Consider the following 26,747-nt stretch of genomic DNA (forward strand, 5'->3'; position numbering starts at 1 on the left):
TGTCCCAGACTTGGGACAAAGGAGCCATACGTCTGGATGATCAATCTATTTTTGATGAAGAACCACTCACCAACCTTCTTCATCTCCATCTGCTCGCTCTGTGAGAACCTCTTTATGTCTGTGCATCCTAATAGCACATTTATATTCATTAATAATCCCACAATAAATGCTACAAACCAGAGATAAGGATTAAACCTCTACATAGAAACTCTTTAATCATCCTTATGGTGACCCTGTGCATGTTTTCATCAGCTGGCACATATGAGGACTGTAGTGAAACAAAGGAGTGCTCAGGCCCCGCTGCCTCGAAAGATTGAGGAGAAAGGAGGGGGTGAGTGGTTTTTGGGGTTCCTCCTGTCATCCTTTGTTTCCTAATTGAAGTTTTTCTGCCTCTAAGCCCTCCAGACTTTCCCCCAGCCCCCTGCTGGCTAGAGAGGAGGGATATAGGGGGGAGCAGGCCCAACAGAGGGTTGAGGGGAAAAGGTTCATGTCAGGCTTTGTTGACACTGGCATGATGCCTGTCCCCGATTGCCCTTCTCTATAGCTTTGAGGTTCATAAACCTCAAAACTATTAAAAGGGGTGACATGAGGTCTTTTTCTGAGAACGTGACACCCTGAATTTCTTGTTAATAATTTCAGTTTTTCAAAGGATGCACATAAATATAATAGCAACTGCTTTGGTTCTAATGCAGGTATTTGTCCGGTCAGGAAGAAGTAGTGCAGTACATGAGTTGTGGATCCTTTATATGTTCAACCCGCATGTGTCTGTGTTGATGAGTGGGCTACAGAGAGTTGCCACGGGAACAGAAGATGATACTCACTCAAAACATGACGTGAACTGCACAGTTCATCTCTCTGTTTTTCTTACTGACTAAAAGAGTGGCTGTCTGATCGAAAACACCTGGTTAGTTTTTGTGCCGTAAAAGGCTGTGACCTTGAGCTTGCGATGCACTGTGATGCATGGACTAAGTCAAAAAAGCAATTTATAACGCCATCATTACTGGCCTTTCAGTTTCACTGTTTTTGTCTCATGCAGTCATTCATCCAGCGGCCCATCGTGTGTTTGAGTTAAAAATGTTTTGAAGTTGACATGAAATTTGAAAATATCACTTGATAATTATGTACCATCAAAAGATTGGAAGATTAATACTTGAATACCAACTATAAAGTCTTAAAAAATGCAGATATTTAAAAAAGACTTAAATAAATAAGTCATGCTTAGCCTGCTGGTGGCCCGCCAGGCTTATAATACACTTGGGGAAACACTGATGTATGTATGTCATATTTAGGATCTCTGAGTTCCCATATGATGCCATATTGTGTTGGGTGTATATTATTGTTTTCATATTGGGCTGCTATGCAATAAAGTAATTTTCCTTTTTACCAACAAATGACCTGGTTACATGTTTATGTCTTGTTTGTTCTGGTTCAGCTAAACATGGCTAATCTCCTGTTTAACTCTGAACTATAAAATCTGCATAATTTCTTCCTGACTATTATTTATTTGGTATGGGTGTGTGAGTGTGCAAGTTTCTGATCGTATGTGCTTCTGTTATTAATGACCCTGCCAATACATTACATAGTAATATATAATGTTACTATGTAATGTAAAAATCAGAATTGGCTAAATAGCATCAGCCTCAAGCTGGAGATCGGGCAAGAATCTGTAATCTGTACATCTCTAGTTTATGTTTAGTTTTGTACGTTACACTTTGTAATATAGAAAAAATATTCAGTAAATGTATTGGTTTTTAAAGCATGAGATCAAACCTCTGTGTTGTTCCTTAATATTTGTCAGTACATGACGAATATCCTACTGTCATGCATATATAGGAAGTTAAGTCCAATAGCTTAATTTCTTGTAATAGCTCTGTGTCAGAAAGTTGGTTGAGTTACTTTGAACCAGCTGTTCAGCTTCAGCAGAGATTCTGCTACCCATCCCATGTCGTGACACAAACCGTTCGCTTCGCAACTGCTTCCAAATTCGTTCCTGTGCTTAAAAGAGAGAGTGTGAGAGCGGAGCCGATGAGGCGTTTATTTGGGATCGAGACGAGAGAGAGAGGGCAAGAGAGAGAGAGGAGGGGTGGATGGAAGAGAGCAAGCCAAAGAGAGAGGGAGTGTTTCTCCCTTTCCCCTAGCAACGGTTGGTGGTGTTCGTCTCCAACCTCTTGTTTTCTTTTGCGCGCGCACACACACACACACACCTACGCATACACGCAGACACATCTCCTGCGCTCATTCAGCTCGCTCGCCTTCAGCCTGTTGGACCCCCGGGGTGTCTCTTCACTTTCGTTTTCTCCAAATGCTTCTCTGGGCTTTTTCCTGCCAGACAAAGGCTTTTTATCGCGGATAAGAAAACAGAAATTCTTTGCAAAAAGCGGTGAGATTAAAGAGCGGAGGACGTAAGAGAGAAGCGGAGAGAGTGACAGAAGGAGAGCGAAGGAGGATGGAGCCTCTGAGCGCTCACGGTCTGCCCCGGCTCTCCTGGATCGACACTCTCTACAGCAGTATGTATCTCTCCATCCATCCATCCATCCATCCAGCCGTCCATCCATCCATGTCCTCATCTCCACTCACAGACGTTCCTCAAGCTGTCTTACATTGCACCCCCCATTTTCCTCCTCGTTTCCCTTACACCCACGATTACATGCACACAGTTTGAATTCTTTGCATTTTTTCAAGACTTTTGCTCTGCAGGTGTTATGGTGGATGTCTGTAACTCAGCAGAAAACTCATCTGCATCTCCATTATTTTTTTTCTGCTCTAGAGCGGCAATACCTCACTCCTGCTGTTTTCAGACATAAAGGCCGGGGAAGCCCTTATATTGGCAGTATGTGTCTGAAAACCTGGAGGTAGAACTTTATGTTCCAAGCCGTGCAGAAGAGCAGCTCTCTGATGTTTAATTTTAATCAGTTCTTTACTGTATCCTTCATGATGTGCTCCAGACACTTGCTGTACACTGGGTCAATAAGTGTTCAGATGGCAGTTCTGTTTAATAAAACAACAATCTCTTAATCTCCCTTTGGTGACTCTCCTAACATTCCAATGACTTTGATTTGTTTGGTTGATGTTTAGTTTTAAAAAGCACAATACTCATTCATATAAAACAATACCCATAAATTAGGGATGGGCATTTAGCATCATTTATTGTGAAAAATATCTTGTCATGAAAAGAAATTTGATTTATTGTTCTCACAATTGATTTCAGTTAATGTCAAAACACTGACAAAGTATTTTCTCCCATTTTTTTCTGCCAGAGCATCCACAAATGTCAGTAAATTTGAAAATATGATTAAATAAAGTCTCTATGTGCAGTTTGGCGATATAAATCACGCTTCTTTAAGTGTGTGGCATCAAGAGCAGCATTAAGTTTGTGACAATATGAACACTAAGCCTAAAAAGGAAGTGATAAAATCATCATTTTAATATACCACACAATACTGTGATGAAATCCCAAGTCCATATCGCCAAAACCTACAATAATTTAGTGACATGTGTGAATGCTCTTTTTCAGATCAGCTACTGTTATTCTATGCAGCGAAACCCAGGCTGGATCAGGTGCAGCCGTGGTTCTGTTGGTGTGTTTTTGAGCTTCTTTGTGTGTACCATGGGAGTCCTGGGCACATGGCACGGCCACTTGGGATTTGCACCACTGCGCTACTGCTGTTACCATGTTGAAATCTCCTGAGAGAAAGTAAATTGGAGGATGAACAACATGAAGTCCTGGTGGGATTAAAATTTAGAGGAAAAACATTTTATCTTTGTGGTACAGAGTGGTAGAATATACTTTCCCCTCGTTATTCTTATAAATATTGTGTGAAATGTTTCATTTAAAAATAATTGAAGCAGATTATCTTAAGTGCTTTCCTGTGATGTGTTGCTCTTTGGTTTGTTTAATCGTTTGTTTATTGTAACTGTGTTGGAGCGTCAAATAGTCTTTTGAGAGGACAGCCAACATTTTGTAAACGATTATCATCCGTGACAGAGTTTGAATACTGAAAACACAAAAAACAGGGTGACTTTAAAAATGTGTTCCACAATAATGACATTTCGAAACTCAAGACTGATAAAACTAATACTATATATCTAATTTAAAACGCTGACATTTGTTTTTTTTAAGAAAGCATACTTGTGAAGGAAACGCCACTTAAAATAAACTGCACACAAGTTGATTGCCCTCCACCTCCAACCTCCTAGCAGGATGCTCAAGTCTCTCTAACCGGATGAGTCCTACCTTTAGATGCTCCTGGCCGACACACGGAGGTCTTGTGCCTACAGTGGTGTCATTTTCTGTTGTTGATCTTGTTATTCTTCACATGATGTGTAAGAAAAAATGTCTGCAGAGCAACCCGACTTCTTAGTTCAAATGTCAACAAGCATGGAGATATAAATAATTATATTAACATAGTGCCCACCCCAGGGGTAACTTAGGTCCCCTTTAGTTGGACCCCTATTTCAGAGAAACAGGGACCTAAAGAAAAAGCTCTTTGCTCTTACTGTTGACCACATACCAGTGGCATCAGTGTTCTCTCATGACTGTAAAAGCCTTACAGAGCTGGATATTTTTAGCTGCTCAATGCATGCATTAATATTCATCAGAGCTGTGTTTCTGTGTGATAATCAGTTTCTGGATCATATTTAGCGTTCACACGGTTCTGCTGTATTCGGTGTATAAAATCACCGAATACAGCAGTCCATGTGAAGCTGATTACATTCTAATTCAACACCTTGTGGAAGTGGATCCATTTTTAATGGAACCAGAGGCCAGATGGAAGTACCAGGAGACTGGATATTAGTTTCTTTACTAATAACACCTCGGAATGTGTGAGGTGACTCATATTTCCTAGGAAGCAATACGCTGACCGCGTCCCTCTGCTTTCAAACGGGTATGCATCCCGACTACAGATTCCTGTTTTCTTGGGAGTTACTTACACAATGATGTTATTGCATCTCTTCTTTTTAGCCGCTGACGTGTTAATGGCTGTGTGCGCTGATCGGTGACCGCACATCCTGAACCACAGGAGCCAAGTGGGAGTAAATGCTCAGAGGCAGAATGACTCTGCTTCTCCCAGAGAGACTGAAGCCTTTCTGTTTAACCCCACCGCCGGTTTAGGCAGCGGGTCGCATTTCTGCCACGTGTTTGTTCTGCAACGGCTAATCCTAAAAGGCTTACGGCACCAGAGTGCCGAACAGTAAAAATAAAACATGATAAATTAAAGTTTTCACGTTAGAGCAAGCACACTTGGAAAGGAAAAACAAGGCAAGTCCAGAGCTTTCATCAGTCTTCCTCTGCAACATTTGTCCAGTCAGCATCTAAAGTAGTCAAATCTCTGAGAGCAATTAGTACGTCTCAGCTGCTTCCCTTCAGATTTTTTTTTTTTGTCAACATTTTTTCAGCTCTTGTTTCAGTTCTGAGGCTAATCACTGTCTCTGGTGGGTTTCTCAAACGGAGTCATAAACTTAATCAGTTTTGTTCTAATCTGCTGCAGAGTGAGGACTTTTCCCACTTCCTGTGGTTTGATGCTTTAGGTTGCTGTCTCAGTTTTCTGTCTTAGAATCTGACTTTGTGAGATACCAAGGTATTACGTAACATCAATCATAGCTTTATGACTTTGCTGCTACAGCGATTGGTGATTTTTTTGTGTGTTTTAGCTTTGTGTCATCGATTAAAAAAAAATATTTTTTTTGCTTAGTTTGTCAAGTTGTTTCCTATTGACCATTGTTTACAATAGCTCCTTTACCAAACCCTGACGTCGTGATCAGAAAGGTCACAACATAATTCTGTTGTTTTGAATTGTGTGTGCTAAAAAAATTGAAGTAAGTTATTCTGCTTTGTAAACTTTACATTCTGATTTGTACATTATAACATTTAACATCTGGTGTTTCAGCTGCTCTCTGTGCATCTCTGCCTGTGCTGAAAACATTCCAAGTGCAATGCATGGAGGACGGCATGTCGGAGACAGACGGACGGTCTCTTTCAGCAACTAATGCAGTCTCTCTGCTGCTATTTTGCAAGCTATGCAAAAAATTTTCTACTTAAAATTGGTTAGGATTTGAACAACATTTAAATTGAGTTTGCTAAGGAACTCAAGTCAATCAATTAAAATGTCTTGACTACGACCTCGGTCTGATACTTGGGATTTAATAGTGATAGACTCGTCTTCACGGTCCTCACTGCAACCTTCACAGAATTAGACTTGTCTCTGTCTTGCTTCAGTGGCATGTGCAGCTCAATCAAAAGGGAAAGCCAGATTATGTAACAATCTGGATATGGACATTTTGGCATGGCGAGGCCAATGTGGCACGTGCACATTCATGGACGTAACGTGTGCGCATATGTCAAATGGATTTACCCTAATCCGATTCAGAGGGAGGAAGGCTTGAATTTATGTGTATCTCTGGGGATGCGACAAAAATAGTTTGTCACGCCAGTGTGTCAAAGAGTAGTTCTGTTGTGCTCTAGTAATCTCAGCATGTTAATCAGGATTGGCAGATGAATAGTTTGTCACTTGTTAGAGATGGTAGCATGAGTCCGTATTTTTATTTCTTGTTTGAAATAAGCTGTTTCTAATAGCTAGTAATCCATCAATTCTTCATCACTACACAATTAAGAAATAAATAAAGCGTGATCTCATAAATGTAGAGTTTGGCTGTGAGTTCACAGTTCCGCTAAGGAAGAAGCCCAAATGCCAATATAACATGTTGAAGACATATGTCAAACAATTTCTGATAGTCATCCACTGCCCAGTGTGTTAATGATCAGTTAAGATAACCTAAATGGTCATGAAATTTGCCCCAACTCCTCTGGTCAGTTGGTCACAGTCCGTCATTGGGATGTAACTGTCTCAGCTGGTGACACTACTTCTTATTACGTGTGTCTTTTCATTACACTCTTGTTCATTTGCCTAGAAAGTCCAGTTTGTTTGGGGAGATTCTGAATGTGCCATCGATCTCTGATGTTCATCAAAGGTTGTGTTATATATATATATTCCGTATTTGACCGGTTATCTTTTGAAAGCCCGTCGTTTATCTTGAGGAAATAAAGTTCATTTTAATTAGACAGGAACAAGCGCAGTCCGCTGCACAGCCAATGCGGACGTGGCTCAGCCGCTGGCAAGAATTAAACTTAAGTCATCCTGTGGTTTTAACAAATGGTGTGGATCTAAAAAGCAAAATCTGCTCCATCTAAAAATCAATGTCTTAGTTCAGTTGAAGAGAACTCTGTTGCAGTCTGAACACCAAACAGACCAGAGACCACTCCAAAAGCAGGAAGCAAACTCTACGCAGGGCATTTCAGTTCTACAACCAATACAAATGTTCCTGTGCAGCGCATGCGAGAGAAATGGCTTGTGGTCTTTTACCAAATTTAAAAGAGAAATGTTACAACTACTAAAATATAACTCCCTTTTCATAAAAAAGGAAGCTTAGTGTCTTTTCAAAGGGTTTGGTTTGTTTGAAAGTGAACCGCATCAGTTGAAATGTAACAAATGTTGCAGCATTGGTCCCCAATCGAACTGAGTCTACTATCACGTGTGAAAACACCCAAAAGGGACATTAAGTACCTTCTTCAAGCCTGGGAACACATCGGGATTGCCCAGGATTAACTGGAAAGTGTTGCTGGGAAGAGAATCATCTTGACCCACTACTTCAACAGAGAGATGGATGGGATTCCCAGGCTGCCATATTCTTTGTCTGGATTCCCTCTGGAGCACATTAACTGTAATTGATGGAGTTTACTGCTGGCCAGCAGCTCCTGGCTGACTTCGACTCAGTCCCAGTTCTGTCTTCTAATGTTAAATGTTGGCAGTTATTTGGCTGTCACATGCCTTGTCTTAGCAGACAGACTCTCTGCGATTCTGGAAGCTTCCCAGCAAACTCTCTGAGGGGAGTTTCAGTAAATCCAGGAATGTCTCGGCTGTTGCATCTTACAGAGATCCGATGTGACCAAACCACTTGTCTTTCTCTATTCTCTCAGAAAGAACATCCAGTACTTCTACACTCCAGGGGTCATAAATCGCAATCTGTCATCTCAGAGTGTTTTTCAAACATGTCAGTTGTTTCAGCCACCCACAACTTAGGTTAAATCAGCCATCTAATCCAAGTGTTTGCCAGTTGTATATTTACATATTTACTATATTTAAATAACTAAATATTTGAGTGCATTTAAATATTTAGACTTACAAGCTTTGAATATTGATTCAAAGCTTTGAATCGATGTCGTTTCATCCCTACTGTTGTCCTGGTCATCAGATGAATCAGTTCTTTCTTTTCTCTGAGCTGTAGCTACAGAAACAGCCATTCAGACTTCTTGTCACACACATGAGCAGGAAACAATCTGAGTCAGCCTCAAGCACTGTTGTTATGTAATACAGTAATCTCTGCTACCTCCTCAGTGCCATGTTTCTCTGCTTTGTGTTCAAGCATTGTCTTTGCTTTGGGCCTGTTAAGGAGTTCAGGCTTACGTAAGAAGTTCAGTTCTTCACAAAAATATGCTCCACAGTTTTATTTAGCGGAAGAAAAAATGCTGGAAAATGACTAATTTGACTATTCCAAGTGAACACGTCGAGCTTACAGCAGTGATACTGAGATCTGGCTATCATTCGCAAGTCTGCCTTGACTTCTTAGTTGCTTGCTTCCCGGCTGGGGTTCTGCTGTACCATGACAACCTGAGTTCATTCAGTGACGACCTACTCCATTATGGATGCAGCTTTTGTCACTGACAATATGTTATAGATCAACATGCAGCAAACAAGCAGGAGCAAGACAGCTTAGCTATTGTTTAATAAGTTACTGATATGAGCTGTATTTATTAAATTATGTCTTACAAAACCTTTAGAGAAATCTGACAGCAAAGAAATGCTGATTAAATCCAGCGTGCCACCAATATTATCGATATCTGATATTAGTAATTCTGCTATGGCTAATAATCAATATTTACTAATAAATGTTTCCCTACCCTTTTAACACCTTGAAAAAATTAGCACTCCACAATCACTATCATTGTGTCATGCCCATATACAAAATACCACATGGCCAACCCCCTGCCATTCCCGAAACATGTGCACAAACAGCAACATGATGGAAATAAACATTGCTTAGCCTTTTATATGATGTGTAGCCAGTCAGAAATGGAGCTGATGGAAAGCATGGAGGGGAATCCAAAATACAGATGACAAAACAACTGCCATGGCACACCACAAAGTCAGGTGAATATAGGAGACATCTTTTTGTATTGTTTTTGTCTCTGTTATGAACAGCCCACAGACCTGTTGCCATTGCCTCGTCTGTGTCTTCCATGTTTTTTACTCTGAAGTCATGTTTGATCTTGAAAGGTTTTGTGAGATTTTCCTGAGATCTCAATGGTCGTGTGTGTGGTTTGCTGTAAACCACACAATCTGGTACCAAACCTGATAGATCTTTAATTTCTTATTCTCTTCAGTCTCTCAGGTTTTGAAAATCAGCCAATAATTAAAAAATCTTTCCATGTGAAGTAGGCATTAGGTCCTTGCGAGAAAGGACGGATGATTGTTAGAATTTGGTAAACTAAACATTTTCTACAAATTGAAAAGTATCTTAAATATGAAACTGATTTTGGATGTTAAGCTTCTAAAAGGAACTAATGGGTTTAGTATCAGATGTCTTGCCACCATTATTTTGGTTAAGCTCTATGTCCTTTGTTGTGGTTGATGTTAGAGGGTGTGTCATGTGTCTCAGTGTGTTTGCGCTCTTACTCTGTGGGGACCATCACTATACCCTGAGGGGGCTGAAGCCTTTTGTGTGTGTGTGTGTGTGTGAGTGCCCCATGACATAGACAGCAGTCATGCTGTAGGGCTATAGTAACCACCATCCTCTTCCTCCTCTGCCATCCATGCCCCATCTGTCTCAGCCAATCGGCACAGAAAGACCTCTCTTCCTCAGCCAATGATGAGGCTGGCATGTTTACATGCTCCCGGAAGGCAGGGGCCATCATTAAGCATTCAGGTTAGTGTAGCGGAAGAGAGGAGTGGGGGAGACAGGAAGGGAAGATGAGACCATTATGAGTTGGGGCTGATGGACGCACTCGGGCAACAACCAGTCAACCAGCCAGACGCAGGTGAGCAAACATATGTACTAATTCATCGCAAATTTGATTACATTCGGAATTTAGAGATATTTCTTCAATAAGTTTATGGCGGATAAACCAAGAATCCATTAGGCCATTGGCACTTTTCTCTTCTTTGTGTCTTCGTATACATGCGCTTCTGCCGGGCTCATTAAAGATTAATTGCCCTACTGAGCTGTTGCCATCTGGTCTCAGTGTGTTGTCTATATGCTTATGTCAACGGATGCTGTTCAGCCTGATTGGCTCTTTGACATTTGAGAAATCCTCAGTGAGAAAATAAGGGAAACGGCCAAATGCACAGAATTAAGGCGTCATGTGGATAGGTTCGTGATCTTTTGATATGGGATTAGTGAGTGGGAGTAAAAGTAAGGAGAGGAATATATCCTGTGTGTGTGTTTGCATGTGTTATGCCTTAATTTTTCCTTCTTCTCTCCTATACCAACAAGCTGTCTGTGGATGTCTGAATACATCACATTAAACAGGTCACATGACACAAACAGGCAGGAAGCTGAAGCAGCCATTACACACCATATTTTATTTTGATCGTCATATAATATATCTTCAATCTACATATGGAATAATTGAAATTTTTCACATTTTAATAGACTTAGACTTAGACTTCCTTTATTGTCATTGTACAAAAAAAAAACACAAGGTGAATCTTGACAACGAAATGTCGTTACTTGGCTACCAGTGTAGCAGAGCTAAAACCTTATACTACCCAATAAATAAATAAATACAATACAAGTGCCATAGAATACACAGGTTCAGTGTTGTGAAAAAAACTAAACTAAAGTGCATGTATTGACCATGTCCATGGGGGGGTCATTTGGTTTGAGAGTGTGTGGAGGGGTGTTATGTGGCGTTAAGCAGTCTGATGGCCCGGGGGAAGAAACTGTTCAGTAGTCTGGTTGTTCTGCACAAGATGCTGCGGAACCTTCTTCCAGACGCCAGGGGGGAAAACAGTCCATGGTTGGGGTGGGTGGGGTCGGAGAGGATCTGGTGAGCCGAGATAGGTAGCGCCTCTCTGCAATGTCCTTGATGCAGGGAAGCAGAGCCCCCGTGATCTTCTCCCCTGTCCTCACCACCCTCTGTAGAGACTTCCAATCAGAGGCCCTGCAGCTCCCAGACCAGATGGAGATGTAGCTGGTCAGTTGGCTCTCGATGGTCCCTCTGTAGAAGGTCTGAAGGATGGGGGGCGGGAGGGATGCTCTCTTCATCTGACGCAAGAAGTGCATGCGCTGCTGGCCCTTCTTCACCAGTGAGAAGATGTGGGGAGACCAGCTGAGGTTGTCCTTGATGTGCACCCCCAGGAACTTGGTGCTACTGACGACCTCCACTGCTGAGTCGTTGATGAGGAGTGGTGTGTGGGTGGGTCTGGATTTCCTGAAGTCTACGATGATCTCCTTGGTCTTGTTGACATTCAGGATCAGGTTGTTTCCTCTGCACCTGGTTAATAATCAATATTTGTAATTATCTCCATATGCTTGTGTACAAACAAGAAAACTGAGTGATATGATAAGACACCTTGTTTTCACCAATTGACAGAGAACCAATAGGAGATGTCAATTTCATAAAATCTTTGAGTCACTTCTGACAAAGTTCCACTTAAATTTGGATGAGTAGTTTCAAACTTGTACAGATGTCTCTCCTAAAGTCGTCAATAAATCAGTCACACTTTCCTGATTTTTGGGTGGTCGGCTGATACTTACATTGTGAAACCAATTTTTCATCTGAAAATCACCCAAATATCAGCAAAAAGCCTTTGCTGCATGTCTTTTCCCTGTTCTTTCTGCCCCTTTCCTCACAGCATGTTTTTTCTTTTTAAAAAAAGGCCCCTAAAGTTGTGAAAATATTCTAAACTCCCCATCTTCCCCCCCCAAAAAACAGGAAAGTGAATATCCGTTATAACGCAAAGTGGTTTTTAAAAGATTCAATTTTATTGGGTTTATCAGTTTTAATACTATTTGCACATGTTGTAGACAGTAAGGGAAGAGGAAACATGCTTACTGCATATGTTTTTAAGTGAACATGCTTATTGGGGTAAAAGGGATTTCTTTTTAGTTCTTCTGCTGTTTATACTGGACACTGGGAGGCTATAAAAGCTGATATTTGTTGGCTCCTCTGAGACAGACCAACTGTCTGCTGCCTAACAGGCCTGCTGCTCAAGCCTCACAGCTTGCCAACTGGACTCTTAAAATCATTATCATAATGACAATAATGTGTGGCATTCCTTTTGTTTCCATCACTTTCCGCATAGCAGAGGCTTTTTCTTGTGAACTACAGAAAAGTGTTGGTGATTAACAGTTCGCCGAGACACGAAGGGAGAACATAGAGCAACTTTGTTACTGACAGGCAGGCAAATTCTCTGAGAGCTTACCGTCCAAGGACTTCAGACTGTGCAAATGATACATTGGACAATTTTGAAAATTTTAAAATCTTTGTATAATTTTAAATCTGTAACCAGTACATGCATATTTGGAGACACATGAAAAGTAGTGTTGACATGATCATCAGGACTGGTCATGTCAACATGACTTTTGTTCTGTAACAGCTGCACCTCCCCACCCCCACATGTTGCTCTGTAATCTAGTCCAAGCATGTCCTGCATCAGAAATCCATCCATCCAGAGTTGTTGTTGACTTTAGACTGATATTCTAAGCTTGCTCTGTTTTCAAGACAGTGTTTGTGTTCCTCCCGTTTGAGGTCAAAACTTTCTTCTCATTGTCTTCCTTCTATCTTAATTGATGTGAACAGAAGCAAGTTGTGGGACTGCGATGACAGTCTCTACATGGTCGCCTGGGAATAAAACATCGCACAATATATCTAAAAGCAATGTCAGTGTCATTCATCCTTTGCGTTTTGATATTTTTAGCCAGTTAATTGGAGAGTGGTACATTTTCATTATATCTTCTTATCTGGTATCAAACTATAATTGCTTGGCTGTAAACGTTTTGTAGCTTTAATGTAAAAAAGGGAGAGGAAGTAAATGGAATTATTGTATGGAGTAATCATGCCAAGGAGTGTTAACATTACAGAAACAGCCACTCAAAAGTGGCCAACAGACGAGGTGTCTTGTCTATGAAGGAAGCCATTTTTAGAAAAATGTTTTTTAAAAATGTCCTGATTCAAGTTTTGTTAAGTCAAATCATTTAGTCTTTTTACAATAAACCAAATCTGATACAGCTAGGTGACACCATATTTACTCATCGTTCATTCAGAGCGGTGAAAGGAATAAATAAATATCACGGTTTCACTTTATTACTATTATTATTGACAGTACAGAATGTCTTCTGCCTTTTGTATGGCTGTCATTAAAAACATTTCTGCTAAATTAGGTAATCTACTACAATTTAGCTAGCCACTTTTACAATTTGTTTGATCCTGCTCGTGTTTAGAACAATACAAAATAGATCAAATATAAAACTACTACTCTTCCTTTGAGTATGCAGTACGTCCATGTATGTCCTCCATCTTTATTTCTTCAAAGGCTAGTTATGAAACAGGAGCATCTTCTCTGCCTTATTGACTCATAGTAACCCCCCAACGTTTTAAGTGGTGTGAAACATTTCCTTGACCCTGAACTACTCAGTCCGACGCCCTCAGTGTCTCAGACTTGCTCTCTCTTAGCTGCATTATATTCTCCTAATTGGGCTGTGGAGCCCACTAAACAGACAGCACAACAGCCGATTGGGTCACCCCAAAGGCTTAAGCCGGGCTTTTGCATTTTAATGACTTCATTGTAGTGCTTTTGTGTCACTGCACGGTTTGATTCACTTTCCATTAGCACATGCCCAACAGCGGACATGCACAGTACAGTTAGTGGCACGCTTAGGAGTAGAAGCACACACAGCAGATCTACAGCACTGTTTTACTGCGGGTGTGTGGGCACTGAATAGCTCTTCAGTACATGTGACTGATTTGTCTCCTCAAACCTGCTGCTAGTGTGGGGAGCGGTTTGGCTGGAGTGAAAGTGTTTCTGGGTCTTTAGGTGTGTCTCCATGTGTTTGGTGGGGTGTGTTTGCCATGATGCTTGGAAGCTGTGTGGCATTTCTAACCCATCTGAAATATGAAGATCTATACCAGGTAGTTGTAACATATAGTGACTGGCTGCTATGGCAACATCTCCTGGTTGAGTTTGGGGGGATGTAGAGGGACTGCATGCAAGTACAGAGGAGGGTCCTTATCTTTTGCTGCCTACAGGCATATGGCTCGTGAAGATATCCAGCAGGTGTGGATTTGTCTGTCCTTTGGCATATTAAGGGACAATACTGCCTTCTATCAGCCTGTCCCCAGCAGGAAGTGCTCTTCATGTGTGCACGCTCCGTGTGGAGTAGCTAGATAAAGAGCACCCTTCTTCATCTCAGTTAGCTTCTGAGGATTTGTGATTTAATGGTGAACTGCAAAACAAATATATATTAGTGTGGTCTCAATGGTTCGTGCTGATTAGACTTTTACTCTCGTTCATCCACTGCTATTTCTCTGTGTTTTGAGTGTTGTATGGAGGTCAACCCTCTTTTTGGCCTTCATTGGGTTTGTTTCCTGAACGTAGCGGTTAGTCCTATCAGAGGGCCGAGCCATTATCAGCTCGATCAGGCTGGATTAGAGAAACGAGGAGCAAAAATTCCACTTCAACCTGTTTATCCGAAGGCCACAGCTTGACTTGAGCCTGAGTTCGATAATTAATTGATCAATCTTTCACACTGTTCCCATTTTGCCACATATCTAAATGAGAAAAAAATGCTGAACATTTGAAAATGAAGTCCTGTTTCTTATTTGAGATACGTACCTTAGGTTTTTCATAGTGCACGTGTATCAGGAGGCAAGTTTGTCCTCAACAATCTTGCCTCAGTTTGTAATTATAGTTTGCTTATTTACGAACTATAAATAAATGACCCAAAACTTGTGGCCCACATATTTTTTTTTAGAGCTCCAATTGATGTATTAGAGCCACTCTGTGAAAATGGTGACAATGAGTCACTCTCACCTCTTTGTATCTTTGTCCTTTACCATGTTGTCTTCTGTTTGCAGCTGCTTCTTCTAACTTCTCAATCCTTCTCAAGTCAGATTTTTTTCTTCTTCTCTGCAAGCAGCTGATGGATTAACAGATTTTAATCGCGCTCAGAGCACGATGCACTTTTAAACAAAAGCCAATTTCACCTTCAGTCAACTCCAACAAACCGCCTCCCTCGTCCAATAAAATCCCAATTTAACGCTCCGGAAGCAAACTAGATTGGAATGCGACGGCGTGCGGCGAGACTCATCTGAAACATCTGCTCATCTGTTGCTGCTGCGTGAACACGTGGGCGCTTGCTTTCTCTCTCATTGTATCGTGAAGTCAGATGTTTTCTGGAAGAGATGGGTGTGTTCATGTATCGATTCCAGTTCAGATGGTTTCAGGACGAAGCAGCTACCAGTAGAGAATGCAATCTACCGCTCCTCATCTGCCTCTTTGGTCAGCAGCTGCTTGTTTTAAGCCAACAGGTACGCTTGTTTTGTTTTTTTATTCGTAGGTTTAAAATAGGGAAGTTATGAAAGAGTATTATTTGAAGTGTTTTGATCTGTGAATTTGAAGCACTACGCTTTGTAGCCGGTTGTGTTTCTGCTATAAAAAATTGCTTTATGAGTGTGGAGTGGTGTAACCGGGCGCAGACACAGGCCATCACCAAAGCTTTTAATTTCCCCAGTGTCACCCCTAATTGATAATGGCAGAACAGGGAGGTGTAAAAGCCTGAATGCACTCACTGCATCAACACACTCACACAAACACGATGACTGTGCATTCGTCTTGCTACTAATGTATTGTGGGAACCTGAAACTTGGCAGCTGAAACATTATTCCAGATTTTTTGGGTTTTGTTTTTAACACTGTTTTATCTTGTCTTTAGAGAGTTTTCTTGAAATCGCTTGTCATCTGCAAACACTTTGGAAAGTGGTCATGGAAGGTGTGGAAAAAACTGAAAGGTGAAATATTGGTTCGTGTAATCGTTGGGTTGCTTATTCATTTTCAGCAGCGCTCACAGTTTGCACGCCAGTTTCTTAGTGCCCACACACTGTCGACTGACTGCAGGCCATAATGTAATCCATTCTCTCCTGAGAAAAATGCTGAGGAAGGCAGAACAGCTCCCAGATTAGATTCTCATACTGTAGCGGCAACTTTTTCTCACTGTGATTTTATTAGTTGGATCCATGTGCACAGCGAGTTCAGCGCTCATAACGGATGAAAGGAGAAGACTGGGACAATGAATGTGTCGACTATACAGCTTATTTTATTAGTCATTATGTTGTGAAGTTAGTTTAAAGTTTTGGAGTTGCATCAATGGATTGTAAAGACAGCCATGTTTTATGACTTATGTTCATCTTGACATTTATTGACAATCTGGTGAAATCAAATCAAATTTTCTAAAAGTCTTGTCAATGTTGTCCTGAGATGTGATTTTTTTTTAATGTTTCCAAGAGTTTATTTCACCCTGTATTTCAATTTGAAGTCTGTTTTTAATTTTCCTGGAATCAAACTAATTTGATTAATTGTGCTAATCATTGTGCCAATGCTAATGGTCAGAAAGTTAGCAACCGAACTGAAAATGGGTGGAAGTTGATCACCTCTAATTTTCTAGAAAATAATTTTAACTTAATGATACAATTACTTACCTATTTTAAACCTTTGAAATGTGTGCACTTAGTATAGACATATAGTCTAATTGTGGAGAAGATTTTTGAATTTGCTCAGTTTTGGATGAATGAGACGTTGTTATGCATTGTAAACTATACTTAATTTGCATAATGGACAGTGCTGCTCATTGACATATCATTCCAGATCTCCCTCTTGGGTTTTCAGTGGTTTGTGTGAAATGTGGAAACTGGTGGAGTTTCAAAGTCCTAAGCTAACAGCATTTTTACCTTCTGGTAGTTTCTTCATATCTCTCTGTTTCAAATGCAAATTAGTTACTGTGACTTTATCAAATTACGCCGCTTTTGTGGACAAGCAGAAGGCATTTGGATCAACCTCACCGGCTGTCATGGCAGCCTTTGCCCTTTCCAACGAAACCAAAGCCCAGATATTGAGAGGAATAGAGGGAGTGAGAGCTGTCTGTCACAGTGAGAGTGATGTGAACTGACACAGTCAGAGGTCATTGCACCCAATGAAAGGGTGCAATGGTTATTTAGTAGAAAACCCCGCAGCTCGAACTGATCTATTATGCAACAATTGTGTCTTTATTTGCATCATAGCTGTCTGCAGCTCATATCAGCAGAGACTAGAGTCTTCTTCAACAAGAGTTGAATTTGGACAATCAGATATGCCACTGGATCGTATATAAATGTTCATCCGATTTCTCAAAACCCACCAGTTTGGATTGGTCTGCATATGCACCAAATCCACACCAGTGATTTTATTAGTGAATGAAGCCACGTTTCTGTTTTCTGCCAATTGGTTTTGGTTAAATTTTTTCAACCATTGTGCATCACTTCAAGTATAATTGTTTGCTTTCATCGAGAGGTGTGTGTGTGTGCGTGTGTGTGTGTGTGTTTACCTAGTTTAAAAGGTTTTCTGGTGTGAGCCACTCCTCAATAACAGCCTCATTGATCTGACTCACAGCAGAGCCCAGGAGTAATTGTGTAGAGCATGTATCTGTGGTTTGGGTAACAGAGGGAGAGTATTGGGTAACAGAGAGAGGCAGGCCCCGTTTTCCCAAAGCTTCTTGTGGGAAGAGCAACTTTACAAAACCGCTGTAATACTGACGGATTCATCAGGATTACAATCTGTGATTGAACTCTTTCACATTTTATCGCATTATATCCAGAGTCGTCGGAGCGGGAATCAAACTGGCAACCCACCTCTTGCAGCGTAAACTCCTACCACTGTTGCCACCAATAATTATTGTGATAAGTTACATTGTTGTTTTAAGACCATTTTCAGGTAATCTGTTTTATAACGACATAATAATACAAGTTCACCCACCAGTAATCTTAAATTTTTTATTGAATACTAAACACTGGAACTGTGAGGTATTTGAAATATCAAAAACAGAATGTGGCATCCAAAAATAGTAAGTAAAACACATTTAAAAATCACTATGGAATCCATAAATAAAATGGATTATGATGTCTCTGTAAACAAAGTTGCCCTTCAAAAAATATTAATCATCACAATGGAAATTATCATGCAATTAATTGCTTGTTGCGACAGGCTTAATAACGACATAGAACAAAGTTAAAAGGAGTGGAAATGTTTTACAACCCTTGCTTTACATTTTTTGGTCAGTTTTGACTTTGTAATCGCATTTTCATCTTAATAAAGCCTTCCGTTGTTATCAGTGATGACCAAAATCAACATTGGATTTTGCCCTTCAAAAAATATTAAACATATTCAAACCTACATGTAAATTACCCAATACTGTAGTTACACATCAGCCTCTGACACAGCGTCTGTGTTTACAACCATTAGTCCTCTCATCATTTTCCTGTTTCACTGAAAGCTTGTATTTAGTAAAGCTTAGTCCCCCTATTAGCACATCGGGCTGTGGGCGTTGGATATGTGATTTGTATCTTGCTCAAAGCTCTCTTTTTGGTCTACAGTGGTTTGTTTTTGCCTTTTTGTTCAGCCGATGGCATAATATGGCAAAAATTTGTGTCTACTGGGTCGTCTCAAAAAGGTCAGCTTTGAAAACTTTGCTAACATTAGTGAGACGTTTCATGTTAATTGCAGAGACACTGCTTACTTTGCTACAAAATATTACATTATTAACAATAAACTACATGGGAAGTCTGAGTGACAATAAGCGCCCTGTTTCACCGTTATAAAGGACTGTTTTGATGAACATATCAGTTGTATACACAGTTGCATATTTATTAAAAGTTGGAGGGCAAAGTTTTTCTGTTTTGTTTTTTCAAACCAGGATATAATAGTTAACAATAACCGTTGTTTGTGCTGGTCAGCTTTAAGTTTACTAGCCAGACTTTGGTGTAAAATCCATCAAATACATTTTTTATAGTACATCTCACTTCGAACAAAGACACACATCTTTGGTTTTACTAGTTTTTAGCTCACTCTGATATCTTTCTAAGGAATTTAACATAAGATATAAGAAGATCAAACAAGACGTGATTATGACAAGGTATGAGGGCTGTATAAGTTCATTTAGTCCAAGTGGGGCTGCAACTAACAATTGTTTTATGAATTGATTATTCTGACAATTAATCAAATAAAAAAATTGGCCCATTCAGCAGATATTTCATTTAACCACTCAGCCCTTGGTTTTACAGTATTAGAAATGCATGAGAGGATGCAAATAAACAATTTATTAAATTAATTTAAACAACAAAAATAAACATTTTATTGCCTAAAAAGCAATAACACGGCATTTCATTGGTTCATTTGAACTGAGTGAATCTAACTGGAAAACCTATTTACAGACAGAGGTTTTTTTTTTATCTTAAATGCAGAATGTTTTTGTACAATTTTGGCTGAAGTACTCCTGAAAATGTTTTAGTAAGTAACAAATCGAGGTATAATTTAACAGCTATATTTCTTTCTAGCAGCGGATTACCTCACACCTCCAGTTTTGGTTTTACCTTTATCATGCAGGCAGTTCACGTGTATTTTTAATTCATGTACTTGTAAGCCAGTATTTGTTACGGACCGTTGATTAGGATGCTGTCTGCCAACCAGCTGGGAGGGGTCAGCCATATGCAAATGAAGAGTGATAGATGACAGTTTACGTCATCTATTCAGCAGCGGCTCTTCACGGATGTGTGTTTACAACACGTTGTTGTATAAACCACTAGAGGCTTCCTTTGAATAAGTGCTGGCTCAAGGGTTTGAAACAGTGCAAGCATTCTGCACGGAGAAGCACCACGCAGGCTGTAGTTTTCATATCACTATTTCAGCGGCAGGCCACACACGTTGGGTTTTGTATCAACTCATCGTTCAGTTACAGACTCAGAAGTTGCAGTGTGCGTGTTTAGTGGGGGATATAATGTTGCCTAACTGTACAACGGAGAATTGCCAGTGAAGAGACAACCTGCTGCAACACTTACGTCCTTCTTCTTTGAGGCTGTGTGCGTCATTCGTTCTCTGTTCACTAGTGATGATGTGTGGCAATGTGCTATTTGTTTAGCTGTTGTTTCTAAATGTGTGTGTGTGTTTGTGTGTGTGTGTTTGTGTGTTTGCGTGCATGTCTGAAAGCCAAATAGAATGTACAGTCACCAACTCTGAATTGCTGTGCAGATTTTGTAAAATAAGCCTCACTTTTCTCAAGGTCCGAAATGATTAACCGGATTAATTGGTATTAATTGATAATTCAAATAATAGTCAACAAAATTTGTATTCAATTAATTGATTACTGGAGTACAAAAATTCAAAAAAGGCCATTTGCTGAAGTAATGACATACTTGGAGCTATAATTAAGCCAAATGTTTACAAAAATTACATGCATTTTGCATTTATGATTAAAGAAAACGTTAACTGTAAATGTTTTCTATCCATGTTAGGAGTATTTTTTGGCTGCAGATGCATTCTCTACTACAAGTGATCAGGTGTACACTAAAGGAAGGCTACAATTGCATTTTAGGTAACTAATTATCTTGTTGCATTTTTGATATTGCAGAAGAAAGGCTGATGTGGTTAAAGGAAACGTCTGCAGAGAATTCTTTCAATCTGATTAATCGTCAGAATAATCGATTACTAAAATGATTAGTTGCAGCCCTGCTTTCCTCGAAGGCCATTTCTTCGTACTCTGTGTGATCTGCGACTCTTTCACGCTCCATTCTGATCTTATTCCAGTCTAATCCTGCAGACATGGATGGCCAAATAGAACAGGCTACCCTCTAAAACATTTTCTCTCTATTGATTGGCAGCGACATATCAACATCAACATTAAACATACAACAGTGAAGTGACATTAATGTAGCTCTCTGATGAGAGGAAGTGATATTCTCCATTCTGTAAACCTCAGGAGTCGAGAAATGAAATCATAAAACAACTAACATGGTGATGAAAGGCAGTTTCATCCTCCTCTTTAAATCTCTATCTGGTCGCACGATTATAAAATAAACACAGACAGAATTTTCAGTCTCCACAAAAAAGCTCTGGTGACATCATATCAGAGAGCTCAGACAATCAGAGTCCACCCACCTGTATTTGTTTTATTTTTCCTCTTTATTTGCATGTTTCTCTGATCTAGGATAATGTTTGTAGTCGGTACTCGTGACAATAAAATGGCTGCGTGAGAAAATGGATGGGTTGCGATAGAAAACCTGGTTTATGCAGAAAATGAAAAACTTCTAGAATTCAGTATATTTAGTGATCATAGCTGTCATGAATAGGACCAGATGGAAAAACTCAAACAGGAACACAAAATGATCACACAAAAATTTTGAAGACAATCATTTATGGAATTGTTTTTTCTTTTTTTTTTTTTTTTATTTCAGAGCACTTTTGGAAAAAAAAACTTTTTGAAATGCTTATGGGAAAATCCATGCTTCATTGTTGAGCAGGTATTTTAATCTTGAGCTGTTTCTGTAAATTAGCAGCAGTGGCTTGTGCAAAAGATAGTTACAGTTACTTCCTCCACCCTCTCTCCCTGTGTGTCATTAAAACTGCTAAGCAGATTTAATGAGCTGAAAGACTGACCAATCACATGCCAAATTGCCCTTCTGAGAGACTCTCACACACTTAACACCAAGAAAGACAAAATAGCTAATATGCATAACGGTAGAGATGGATAAAGTAAACTAGTCTACTGTATGCACTCCAGCTCTGCTCGGCGCAGTTGGAGCTGCATTTCTGAATGGGCTCTGTGTCCTACAGATGTTTCTCCAAATAGAAAATAAAGAGCAATGATGGCTGCCTGATTTAAAATAGATTTGATTTGGATTCTGATCAGCATGTCAGCATCTTCCTCACTTTAATACTTAACGCTCCACTCGTGTTTTCCTGCAACGCTTCACGGAATGGAGCTATTTCTGCAAAGGCATGACAGCTGCATGAAAATCATGTCCTGATTTGAATTCTCAATTATCATCACACACACACAAGCTTGCAGCTTAGAGATGGAGGCTCTGATTGACAGGTGGGCCTAATGACTTGAGGTACATGTCACAGACTGCATGTCCAGCTGAGCTGCAACATTAACTGCATGATGTGAATTGTCCCAGTGGGGTCTGAGTCCCCCACAATCATTTATACAGGTTGTCTCATTGAGAGTCAATATGTCATTTACAAGAGACCTGTTTTGATAAAACACAGCACAAAAAATACAAACACAGTAACAATACAAGTTAATAAATCCAACTAAACATAATAAGCTAACAAAATGTGAACCAAAAACAAGAGCAAGTTTCATAAGAATGCTCTCTTTGTCTTAAAAGAAAACAAAAAAAATATGCTTGAAAAGGAATGTGCTAGTTTCTGTGGGAAAATCAGCTGATAACATAAATCTAGTTGTTATTCAAGTCGTCTTGTTTTTGCTGCTGCTCTTTTGACAGCAGGACAGGAGTGATTTCACAGTCAGCGATGTTCCCTTCCACCAGAGCTGTCACCACGACTCAGGGCTTGACTGCCAGTGTTCACCAGTTTCGACCTGATTTCTGACACAAAGTCTAGTACATGACTTTGTGTCTGTGATTCTGTGATCCATCGAAGTTAAAGTTTGCCCTCGGCTTTGGACTTTTGGTAGTTTTTGCTTATAAGGCTGCAAATAATCGTGGAAAACAATTGGCACAATCTGCAGATTTTTTATTTAACCACTGAAGCCTTCTTTATACAGTATTAGAAGTGCATTAAAAGTTGCCAATAATTTATTTACTTTTGTTGAAAAATAAATCAGCCCAGACTTCCTTCATTTTGGGAGCTTGGTGATCCACCAATCCTCGGCAAAGATCTGGGGTAGAACAGATTTGCAGACAAGGAAGTTTTTAACTTAGGTGCAAAATTTATAGGTTGCTTTGTACTGGTTTGGCTTAAATACTGCTCTGAGGGTGGACGATTAATCAATTACTAAATTAACTATTTCAAAAACCGATTAATCTCAGTGACTTTGATTAGTCGTTCCAACTCTATTTCATATTTTTAGAGCTCTGTCTGAAACGAACATTTTCATTTTGGGTCTAGGTGCTTTTTCTCAACGCTTTCACAGCAAATTGTTATTCAGTATAAGAAGTCATTGCTTGAAGTTGTATAAGTGGCTGGAAAGTGATACCTGTAACTTCAAGTGATCCCTTTGTTCTGTGGTGAACTGTTGACCTGCACTGTTCCTGTGTCAGAGCAGCTGGAAAGCAATCCAGCCATCCAGCCTATAACCTTATCATCCATCAGGAAAACAGAGACTCATGCACAGTGACTTTCATTATTTATGCCCTAATTATTTGGACATTTTCATGGAAGATTGTGTTGTGTTTTCCTGGCGAAAGTCAGGTCAAAATGTGCATTTTTACCTGTGTGATTATAAACCTTTTTTCTCCTTCTCCCTCCACATACAGACTTCAATTATAACACAGATGGCTACGAGGGGGACGGAGCCGAAGACGGCAAGTCCCAGGACAGCTCCGAGACGCTGCCCTACATAGACGAATCGCCCACCATGTCCCCCCAGCTGTGTGTGTCTCAGGGGCCTGATGGTGAGGCGGTCTCCCCCTCACCTCTGGAGGTAAGAAGAGGCACAGAAATACACATAACAAGGGTCAGACAAATGTTTTGACTTGGGAAAACTGTTCATACTCCCTGGCGTTTAGTGAGGTTTTATACACTATGATCATACCGTTCGTTAAGGGATACTTGGTGGTGACAGAATCATGCTTTGGGGATCCTTTTTTACTTGAAACTGGGTCTCTGTGTTTGTCAGTCACACAAAGTATTAATCTTGTGGGACTGAATGTAAAAACTTAAAGGGGTAAAAATTATTTTCCAGGGCAACGTACATACTTTATGTAAATGACAGAACAGGAAGTAACAGGAGGGTAAATTGCTACTGATTGATACCAAACTACCAATTGATTACGTGGTAGTTTGGTATCTACTGAATATATTTAAATCAAAACATTCGTACATGAATGAGTAAAGACATGACCTGAAATATGTGAGTGATTTTATTTTATTTTTTTTTTAAAGATACAATAAGACTGGTATGTAGCAGTGCGTGCAACTAGAAACTCCACCGTTAATTAGATGACAGCATTTCCTGTGTAAATAAACGTTGCTATCCATCCTGCAGCACTTCATCCTCGTTTTCCCTCAAACATCTGATTAAAGGCTCTTAGCTCCCAGATCTGTTCTAAATATGAGGTGATTGATGGCAGCTCCTCTTTCTGTGTCAGCTCCACACATTCAGCTGAAAAGATTAGATTAACTGAGGGCTGTTATAGGCTTTGACGGTAATCACTGAATTCTGGTAAATACATAAACTCAACCCAAGCATGAGAAGTTGTGTTTAGTTCTCACCGTGGTGCTTGATATGTTGCATAAGTTCAAAAATGTGGCTCTGTGGAGTCTTTTTGGTTATTTTTTTCTTTTTCTTTCCTGAATTTGTGGATTTACTGACCTGTTTTTACTCAAATGATCAACCTTCCAGTAAAACAAGCCAGTGATTTCGCTTGTTGGTCGATTATTTTAGTAATCGATTAATCCATCTTTCATTCTGATGATTTATTAATTAATCTGATTAAAAAAAGGAGATATTTTGCAGATTTTTCATTTAACAACTTAAGCATATTTTACACCATATTAGACAAATATTGTTATAACTTTTTATGATGAGAAAACAAACATGTTATTGCCTGAAATGCATTCCCTTAGTAAATCTGAACCAGATGAAGCTAAAACTACATCACTTGTGGAGTAGCTTGGCTAAAACATATTTACAGACGAGGGTCTTTTTTCTCATTAATGCATATGTTTTTCGTACAGCTTTGGCTTAATTGCTGCTCTAAGGGTGTTGTCTCTGTTTTTATTAAAGGCCGTAGTTTTTGGAGTCCGTATACGCCAGTTAACGATTAATCGATTACTAAATTAGAAGACGATTTCAATAATATTTGTTTCAGCTTTAGGTCTGTTGGTGCTCCTGTGTGCAGCTATTTTCTAGGGGAAAAAATGCATTTAATTCTTAGTGCCTGATGTTCTCATTACATTTAAATATAAGTTGTTGGGTTTTTTATTACAAAGTTCTCCTGATTTCTTATGGGTCCAGGGAACGTTGTGACATCATCAGCATTAGAAAAAATAGATAAATAAAAACTTTCACTAGGTAATATTTTAGATAGTAAGTCATTCTAGTGCAGTTTTGAATTGGTACTATTGTATTTATAAACTCAACAGAATTCTATTACATATTTCCTTATGCTTCTGAGAAAAGTCTTTGCACAGTTTTCTCCTTCTGATCCTCTAGTGTTGGTAACTTGACCTGGTGATCATGTCACTCCAGGACCAATAATCACCTATAATCACCTATTAGTGTGTTATCTGGTGTCCTGTAATTATTGTGGTTCAGCACTGGACCACTGAAACAGATGGACTCAATTTGCCAGTGTAAATTAGAGAATACATGTGTTAACTGAGACCGAGGGTCCATGGCATCGATCGTTACCTGTCTCTAGGAATGTTGTTTTACAGTATGAACTTATTCACAACATATAACTTTTCCACATTGTCAAGGTCCAACTAGATATTTTATTTGGCTTTTATGTAACAGACGAACAAGAAGTGGTACATAAGTAGAGAAACAAAGGTTGAAGTCTCATGTTTTTTGGAGCCTCAAACTGATTTTCTTAAAGGGTGTTTAGGATAGGATTAGCTTACTAGCTTAGCCCTTTTCAACAGTATCAACATGAATGAGTGGCTTGTTTCTTCCCTCAGAAGACAGGAGGAATAAAGTTTGTTTCCCAGTGTAATAAAATAAGATTACCTTCCTGTATTTACTAATTTCTCTATTGTTTCCTCCTCTATTATCTGTGGTTTCAATTTCCTAAATTTTAGTACTTGCTCTGTGTCTTTGATTCAATTTGTTGTCATAGATTTGAAGCACCATTATTGTGTAATCACTGCGATATAAATACCCCCGGTCCTCATCTAGGAAGTGTTTTTAATCGAGCTAATTCATAAATTATTAAGCTTATTATTCAAATGTGTACTTTTGCTGGTGCGTCGGTCTGCTTATTCACTGAAATAGAACCGTGTCTCCATCTAGTGGTAAGCAACAGTAAGAGCAGAAGATGTGGAAAATTATTATTTATTGAAATATGAAACTTTCAAGAATATATCGGATATATGGTGGCAAACCAGAACTGTCTTAAAAACAAATAGAACAAAACAGCTTTTGGTCTTCAGAAGCTTTTACTTCAGGGATTTTGGAGTTGATTGGAAAAAAAATCTAACAAATTCTTGTAATTTTTCAAGAAAAGAAAAATTATGACTTTACTTTTGTGCAATTTGTGTAAAAAAAAAAAAAAGGTAACACTTTATTTGACTGGGTGTGCATAAGATCGACATGTCACTGTCATAAACATAATAAAACATCTGTAATGAGTGAGGCTTTATGAATGTCTAAAACTTTCATCATGAAGTGTCATTTGTTAAATAAAGACACTTTTAAAACAAAGTTGCATTTAAAGTCCACTAGAAGTACCAACTTTGTATTATTTTGTAAATAATGACA

General features: G+C 39.4%; 1 protein-coding gene across 4 annotated transcripts in view; it reads left to right on the forward strand.

The window, feature by feature from the left end:
* abr (ABR activator of RhoGEF and GTPase) overlaps window positions 1–26,747 on the forward strand; it is a 121,211-nt gene that overhangs the window by 19,061 nt on the left and 75,403 nt on the right. Inside the window, exons 1-2 of one of the 4 annotated variants that reach the window (XM_055043361.1) lie at window positions 2,062–2,507; window positions 23,581–23,747. In XM_055043361.1, the coding sequence (XP_054899336.1) occupies window positions 2,447–2,507; window positions 23,581–23,747 (228 nt within the window). In that variant the 5' untranslated portion in view covers window positions 2,062–2,446. Of the gene's footprint in view, window positions 1–2,061; window positions 2,508–9,902; window positions 10,094–15,501; window positions 15,587–23,580; window positions 23,748–26,747 lie in introns of those variants that run through there. The other 3 variants (XM_055043363.1, XM_055043362.1, XM_055043360.1) reach the window with 3 other exon arrangements.

Source organism: Poeciliopsis prolifica, unplaced genomic scaffold, assembly GCF_027474105.1.
Source record: "Poeciliopsis prolifica strain line A6 unplaced genomic scaffold, Auburn_PproV2 SCAFFOLD019, whole genome shotgun sequence".
NCBI classification, from domain to species: domain Eukaryota; kingdom Metazoa; phylum Chordata; class Actinopteri; order Cyprinodontiformes; family Poeciliidae; genus Poeciliopsis; species Poeciliopsis prolifica.